Here is an 8128-nt window from a genome sequence, read left to right as displayed (position 1 = left end):
GAGGATACTGCCTTTTCTAGTATCTTTGACAGAAAAGGTAGATTTGAGATCGACCTATAATTGACTAATTCTGTAGGATCAAGTTGCGTTTTTTTAACAAGTGGTTTAATCATAGCCAGCTTAAAAGTTTTCAGTACGTATCCTAGTGACAAAGATGAATTAATGATATTGAGAAGAGGATCTATGACCTCTGGAAGCATCTCTTTCAATAGTTTAGTCGGTATAGGGTCTAACATATATGTTGTCGATTTAGATGATTTAATGAGTTTAGAAAATTCTTCATCTCCTATAGCAATGAATGAATCGAATTTTTTGTCAGTGAGACACTGAGTGTACAATTCACTGTCTGATGCGATAGATGGTTGCATAGTTATAATTTTTCCCCCTAATATTATCAATCTTATAAGTGAAGAAGGTCATAAAGTCTTTACTGTTGTGCTGCTTGCAAACTTCTGGGCTTGAAACTTTATTTTTCGTCAGTTTAGCAACTGTTTCGAATAAATACCTAGGGTTTTGTTTATTTTCTTCTAATAGGGTTGAAAAATAAGCAGATCTAGCAGTTTTTAAGGCCTCTCTGTATACAATAGAGATCTCCTTCCACGAAATGCTCAATACCTCTAGTTTTTTCTTCCAGTTTCGCTCCATTTTTCTGGCAGCTCTCTTTAGGGCCTGATTGTGCTCGTTGTACTACGGCGTTGGACTATTTTCTTTGATCTTCTTTAAGCGCAACGGAGCAACTGTGTCTAAAGTGCTGGAAAAGAGAGTTAAAAGTTTCTGTCGCAATATCGAGTTCTTCTAAGGTATCTGGGATGCTGAGTTGATGAAACTAATCTGGAAGATTATTAATAAAGCAATTTTTTGTGGCAGAAGTGATAGGTCTAACATACTTGTAACACGGAGTCGGCTTTGCAGCCTTGGCTAAATTAAGTTTACACAAGACTAGATAATGATCTGAGATGTCATCGCTCTGCTGCAAAATTTCAAATACATCAACATTGATTCCATGTGATAATATTAGATCTAGAGTATGATTACGACAATGAGTAGATCCTGACATGTGTTGTCTAACTCCAATAGAGTTAAGAATGTCTTTAAATGTCAATCCCAATGCATCTTTTTCATTATCTACATCTGCAGCCAGTACTAATTCTGATAGAAAGTCAGCAAATTCTTTGATAAAGTCTGTATGGTGTCCTGGTGGCCTGTATACAGTAGCCAGCAGAAATCTTAAACGTGATTTATCATTTGCACTATATATTGTGTTACATGTTACATTAAGCACCAACACTTCAAAATAATTATATCTAAAACTAGACTTCTTAGTAATTTTGAAAATATTACTATAAATTACAGCAACACCTCCCCCTTTGCCTTTCAGACGATGTTCATGTTTATAACAGTAATCTTGAGGGGTGCACTCCAAGTTTCTGGTCAAACACAGCACATCTAGGTTATAGTCTGTAATCATATAATGATATGAGTACAGACTATAACCTAGATGTACTGTGTACTGAATATTCGATCCCTTACTTCAAAAGCACTTATTGTTAATGAACAATAAGTGCTTTTGAAGTAAGGGATTGAATATTCAGCAACCCAAGCTTTATCATTTGTTCATTTATATTATTTCTGTTTTATATTTGTTGAACATCAATTAAATTTTTACCCTTAGATGGGTTTGAAAGTTTTTTGTATTTCCTAATTCGGGGAACAGACACATTCCCTATATGATGATATCTAGGTGAAAGAGCCTCTATGTGATGGGATTTATCTGACCTTGGTGACGTGAGACAGCTGGCAGACGGTCAGTTTAGCCAGTTTGTCTGCTTCCTGACCCAAGCCCCAGATTGTCATGTTTAAGCTTTAAGACTATGTGCCATATTACTAGAGAGAAGAGCAGCACAATCCCAGGAGGGAAGAATACCATCTCTTTTCAGCAGGTCAGGTCTGCCCCAAAAACTTTTCCAATTGTCTATGAATTCTATATTATTTTGCGGACACCACTTAGACAACCAGCAATTGAGTGATGACAATCTGCTAACTATCTCATCACTCCTTCGAACAGGAAGGGGGCCAGAGCAAATTACAGTGCCTGACATCGTACTTGCGAGTTCACACACCTCTTTAAAATTAATTTTAGTGATCTCTGACTGGCCAAGTCGAATATCATTAGTGCCGACATGAATAATAATCTTAGAGAATTTATGATTAGCATTAGCCAGCACTTTTAAATTTGCTTTGATGTCAGGCGCTCTGGCTCCCGGCAAACATGTGACTATGGTGGCTGGTGTCTCTATTTTCACGTTCCGTGTAATAGAATCGCCAATAACTAGGGCACATTCAACAGGATTCTCAGAGGGTGTTTCACTGAGAGGGGATAATCTGTTTGATGTTGTAATTGGAACGGAAGACCGGTGTTTTGTCCCGCGACTACAGCGCCTTACAGTCACCCAATTGCCCTGCTGCATGGCCTCTACTTTAGCCGGTACCGAACAGTGTACAGTGTTCTCTAAGCTAGTCGCATCCAAAGCAGTATCTAAAGCCCTTGCACTCTTACAATTAACCTCAATTAAAGTTTGGATGCGTGTATTTAGTTCTGAAATCTTCTCCGTCAGCCTGACTATCTCCCTGCATTTATCACATGTAAATCCTGTGCAGACGGAGAAGGCTATGTTATAAGTTGCATAAAGTGCAAGTCACAATAAGAGGAGAAGATGACATGACTTACCGTGTTTGTTGACTGATTCTACTTACCACAGCTTTGATGGATTTGTAAAAGGTGCGAGCGCACAAGCTAAATGAGCGCACGGATGGCACGCTAACAGGCTAGCGAATTAGTAGCTTGTTGTGCTAGCAACGATTTAGATTGAAGCGATGTCAGGTTAATATGTAATATTGAGTAAGTATTTAGCAGTATAAACAACAGGGAATGGTAGTAAATAATGATTCAAAACAGAAAGATATACGAAGACTACAGACACGAACCAACAGCAAGGCAGCAAGGCAGACAGGAGCAATCGAGCAATGCAAAAGAATTGAATATATCATATATGGGAAACCCCTCTATTGTTATAAATTTAAAATTTAGTCAAGTATACCTGAAGATCTTGCACATGACCTTGAAATGGCTTTGATTTGTGTTTGTAGATGTTACAAATGATACAAATATCTGAAATTATATGACAAAGTATTGAGATAAAAGTATTTTAATAACATTTGTATTACTTCATGTACTACGTTTGTCTGTTTCCTCATCTAGACCTATTAATAGGTGTCCATTGGTGCAAATCTTTGTTGGACATTCTTTATTCAAAGAAAGTATTGCAAGAAGGTATTGTCAATCCGCTGGTTGTGCAGATGAAAATACATCCGCAAGGCTAATGTAGTGAATGTCCTTCCGTTGGCAGAGGAAGTACCTGCTAGTTGTTATTTTGCCCTGCTGAAGTTGAGTTAGCAATAGAAGCAAGATCTGACAACAGTTTTATGCTCCTTCGGTCACTCCTTAGGCCTTTTTTTTAATGAAAACGGTTATAGAGGGAGTACCGTTCAAAAGTTCAGGCGAATCGGTCAGTTGTTTTGTCTTTATGTATATCTGGCCCCAAATAGCATTGAAGGGTATTCACTCATTACTGCTGCACTTTCTGTATTTTTTTTTTCCAGAAAAGCAACATTTTATGGAGCACTACCCTGCCATCATGTGGATTTTAACTAGGGTGACCACCTGCTAATAAGCCCAAGGGGGGACAAGGGGTATGTTTCTGAGGGACAATGCGGGACACTGCCTGGCGCGGCGGTGCCCCCACTCCACGGGCAGATTCACTGATAGTGGTTTACCCATTTCTAGCACATACCACCTTACATGGTATATTAATAATGCCCTATTCCCCTGAACATGTGTAATTGCTAATGTATGCTCATGAATAGGCCAACCAATGTGTATTTTCTTCTAGATAAAGATTCATAATATTTTGAACATTCAATGAATTGACAGATTTACTTACGATTTACTTTAGCTATTTAATTTTATTTATTTTTCATTACAATTTATTCACTTTAAATACATTATAATATAAAATTATAAGATTAACAGGAATTGTAGTTGCTCAGCACCACAGGAACAGGTAAAAAAAAGAGTCTTAACTCACAAATCCAGAGGTTCACGGAAAGAGAAGGGGGAGGAAGGATGGTGAACTTGCATGTTAGTAAAGGCAGGCGCAGGAAAAAAACTGTTCAGTGTTCTGGGGACACCTTCAGGACTCAAACCTTTTCACCAGCATCTGAATCAAATAAGGAAGAAAGATAAGAGACAGAATTAAAGCAACATTCATTTTTATGATAAGCTTCCAAATGGTTTTCCAGTATAGACAGAGGAGTGCAAACCCATCACCATTACAAGGTGACAACAATAAAAAAGGTGCCAAGATACAATCCTATGCAAAACAATGACATATTTTGACCTAAAAGGCTACTGTTTCCTAAAAGTGACACATTTGCACCCCTGTAGACAGTCCACCAATGTTCAAAATCAATCAAACTTCATCTTAGACAAATGGGGTCTTAAATAACTTGGTTTCTTACCTTCAGGTTTCTTCTTGAACTTGTATTTCTTGTTTCTCCATAGATTTGGATGTCACGTTTCTTGTGAGTCTCCGTGAGTCTGTGTCGTTTAAAGGGTTAGTTCACCCAAAAATGAAAATTAAGTCATTAATTACTCACCCCCATGCTGTACCAACCCCGTAAGACCTTCGTTCATCTTCGGAACACAAATGAAGATATTTTTGATTAAATCTGAGAGGTGGATCACTGCTACATAGGCTGCCTGAGGGAATGAAACTTGACGGCCCAGAAAGTCATTAAAGAACATGTTTAAATATTCCATGTGCCTACAGTGGCTCAACTATAAGTTTATCAAGCGACGAGAATACTTTTTTTCTGAAAAAAAACACATAAATAACGACTTTATTCGACTATTCCTTTTCTTCCTTGTGGGCCTGAGACGAGAGTTCAAGAGATTTCCACGACGCATGCGCGAGAACTGAACAAGAAGTATTAGAAGAAGAACGTCCTCTTCTCAGTTCTCGCGCATGCGTCGTGGAAATCTCTTGAACTCTCGTCTCAGGCCTAATTGATGATGGCGGTGGCTCAGACCCAGTCTCTTTCTCCATTTTTCGAATTGGAAAGCGCGCATCTAAACGTTCCTTCCCAGTGTCTGGTATGCCATGCGTGCGCTGTCATGACAACAACGAAAAAGTTGACTGCAAGCTAGTCAGCAGTTCAACTGAAGGGTGCGTCACGTGGGTGTGGCAACAGTAGCGTGCTGAACTGTCAAGTAATGTTCGTTTGGCTGCCTGGGGCTCGAGGATATAGAGCGACCAACTTTTTTTGAGCAAGCATTGATTATGTGTCACACCGTCTCAATTTGCGGGACGTATGAATTGGGCTTCAAACCTGTGCGCGCACGCCCTACGCGGGGCGGGTGGTCATCCTACTTTTAACGTCTGGCAACGTCCAGCTATGTCAGAGAGGTGGAAATTTGAAACTCGGGAGAACATCTTCTAGGTCTCTAGCAGATTCCTGACACCACAGGGTGACGGATAGTACACCACACCATGGGTCCACCCAAGATGCAGTACCCCTACTGTGGGGAAAATACAGAACTAATTTCATGCAATATATTTTCTACAATTAATTATATAGTTATCCCATGAGTTATAGTTATAATTTGATATAAATAAGGATAATTGTAGAATGTAGTTGATTCCAATACAATTCACTATGACTACGACATAAAGATACACATTCAATTATTTTTCACCGGAGGTGCTAAAGCCCTATTGTTTTAGACATGTTCACTTTTATTATTTTTATGAATTCATCAATTTTTGAGGCCTTTGCCATGCTCGAACACAGACCTGCAAAAACTTTAAAAGTTATGTGGTGCTTAGTCTTGGGCGTGGTCGAGGGGCTCTACCAAATGCAGGCTGTTGGGTATTTGTTTGTGGTGAAGTTTCTCAAATGGTCACTGATGACATTAAAGAGGACAAATGGTGTGATCAAGTCCTCCTTGGAAGTTCAGACTTACGAGGTGGGAAGTCGTGTTTGTGACGGTAGGTGCATATAAGTCACTTTCGTCTGAGTAAGATGGCGGTGTATTTTCTCTTAATTACACAAAAATACAGCAAGGTTCTTAAACTCTTACTAGAAAATGAAGAACAAAGAAATGTACTTCTGGTGTCCTTTGTTTTTTTTATGTTTTTAATTAATTTTTGAAGCCACTGCAAATTTTATCGTTACATATTACAATACCAACATATTCTGTGCAAGTGTAGTGTTACAAATTTATTAAATGTTTTAATTGAGCTTCCAATACTATAGTATTTTAACTGAGTAAGTTGCACACTGTTTTTTCCATTTTTGATGGAACCAAGGTGTCAGACCTTAACCTCTTGTCACTTCTCAAAGTTCAGCTGGGCCTTTGTTGATCCAATCATGCTGATTGGATTAGCATCTGAAGGCTCTGAGTTAGACCTTTTGTCTTTTTGTCCTGTCTCAGTGCAACAACCCAACAACCCAGGAAGTTCTGCCCCATCCTGTTCAGAGTTTCTCCCCCCTCAATGTAAACTCCTCCCCCTCTAAATGTATAACGAAGTCTGTATTTGATTTTAGTCAGACTTGGGTAAGATTTTGGATGAAGCAGACTACAGCAAATAAAGAATCCTGCTTAAAAGATACCCCAAGTCTCCTGGTTTTCGCTTCTGATTTTTTCTACACTAAAGAAGAAGGTGGTTCACAACACCAGCAATTAACTTACTTCGCTGTAAATAGAAAAGACTGACAATATCACTGCTAAATACCTTTAAGTATTGTAGTATTCCGCCATTTTTCTCACTGGCACGCCGCCAACTCGTAAAGATCAATGCTTAAAGAAAATCGTGAGCTTCCCACTCGTATTTACGACATTGTGGTGACGTTAATGTGCGTTCAACTCGTAAATACGATCTTTACAAGCTGACTTGAAAACCAAAAGTTTACTTGGTTTTATCTGACTCCTCCCAACAGAAAGTCAGTCATCTTCGTTGGAATCTGCAATTTTTACTTTTTACAAAAATCTAAAAATTTTGAAAACTTGCATGTAAATTATGTTGTTTAAACATACTAGGTACATACTAGTTTTGAGTTATTTTAGTATTGTAGTTTATTTTTTAGTTCAATAATAAAAATAGCTAAACCTCAAACATTGCTTTTCTTGAGCACAATTTCAATCAATTTTAAATGTTGAGTTGTTTGATTCAAAAAGAGTAGCACAGACAAAATGACAAAAGAAAAGAATATTGAAAAAATATTCAGAATGTATCAATATTCTTGATAAAAGCTTTGACAGGTTAACAAGTTTTTTGTTTTGTTTTTTGCATGGGATGAAACAGACGGCCTAACAAACACATAAAATATTTAGAAACTCTTTTACTCCAGATTTTCAAAGATTAAAAAATGATTTAATTGGTGCTCATTTATTTCAAAATACAGAATATGAAAAAAAAACAACAACTGGCGGATATATATATATATATTGCAATTACTAAAACAATTTATTCATAATTTAATCCAGCAACATTGTTTTACTAATGTTTTCTGATGATTGTCATGGTGTTCAAAACAAGGTAGTTCCACTTTATGGTGAGTGCTCAGAAATTATGCTTTCAAGCCTGAAAATACCAGTCATAATATTCATTATAAAAAAGAAGCCTCTCAAGTCATGGCTTGATGAACATATTTGTCTCTTCATATAATAAGAGATGTGGACCACAATTAAGTACTAGTCAAGTAGTATGAATTAATTGGATCTTTTATTATATAGGGCAAGCACAGCATTAGACACTTTTTTTTAAATTTGAAAATCATGCCCTTGTTGATCCGTCAGTCCCATTCCTCCTCGTCTCTGTCCTGGTTGTCCTCCCACTGAGGTTCACGAAACTGGATGTTAGCCAACATGTCCCTCATGGCCACCATTAGTCTATTCACTTCCTGGTTCAATTCATGGCCGGCACGGGCAACTTCCTGTCTGTCTTCAGGCCTCTGAACATGGAAAAAAAATCATTAGCAGATACAAACCATGCTTTTCCCTTTTCAC

At 37.9% G+C, this 8128-nt stretch overlaps 2 protein-coding genes across 6 annotated transcripts in view; both read right to left on the bottom strand.

The window, feature by feature from the left end:
- Window positions 1-1848: 1848 nt before the first annotated feature.
- Window positions 1849-2672, bottom strand: LOC143757404 (uncharacterized). Its single transcript, XM_077248518.1, has one exon. The coding sequence runs from the start codon at window positions 2466-2468 to the stop codon at window positions 1857-1859; it is 612 nt and encodes a 203-aa protein (XP_077104633.1). The 5' UTR covers window positions 2469-2672; the 3' UTR covers window positions 1849-1856.
- A 4799-nt stretch (window positions 2673-7471) lies between these two features.
- tcf25 (TCF25 ribosome quality control complex subunit) overlaps window positions 7472-8128 on the bottom strand; it is a 189558-nt gene continuing 188901 nt past the window's right edge. For all 5 annotated transcript variants that reach the window (XM_077248130.1, XM_077248132.1, XM_077248131.1 and 2 more), the window contains one exon: window positions 7472-8073. In XM_077248130.1, coding sequence (XP_077104245.1) covers window positions 7915-8073 — 159 coding nt within the window. In that variant the 3' untranslated portion in view covers window positions 7472-7914. The remainder of the gene's footprint in view (window positions 8074-8128) is intronic.

This window comes from Siphateles boraxobius, unplaced genomic scaffold (assembly GCF_051911475.1).
Source record: "Siphateles boraxobius isolate OS27281-9 unplaced genomic scaffold, OSU_SipBor_1 30, whole genome shotgun sequence".
Classification (NCBI taxonomy): Eukaryota; Metazoa; Chordata; class Actinopteri; order Cypriniformes; family Leuciscidae; genus Siphateles; species Siphateles boraxobius.
This window is presented reverse-complemented; position numbering and strand designations above follow the sequence as displayed.

Excerpts from the sequence above, each read along its gene's own strand:
- LOC143757404 (XM_077248518.1), bottom strand. The coding sequence starts at position 2,468 with ATGCAGCAGGGCAATTGGGTGACTGTAAGGCGCTGTAGTCGCGGGACA.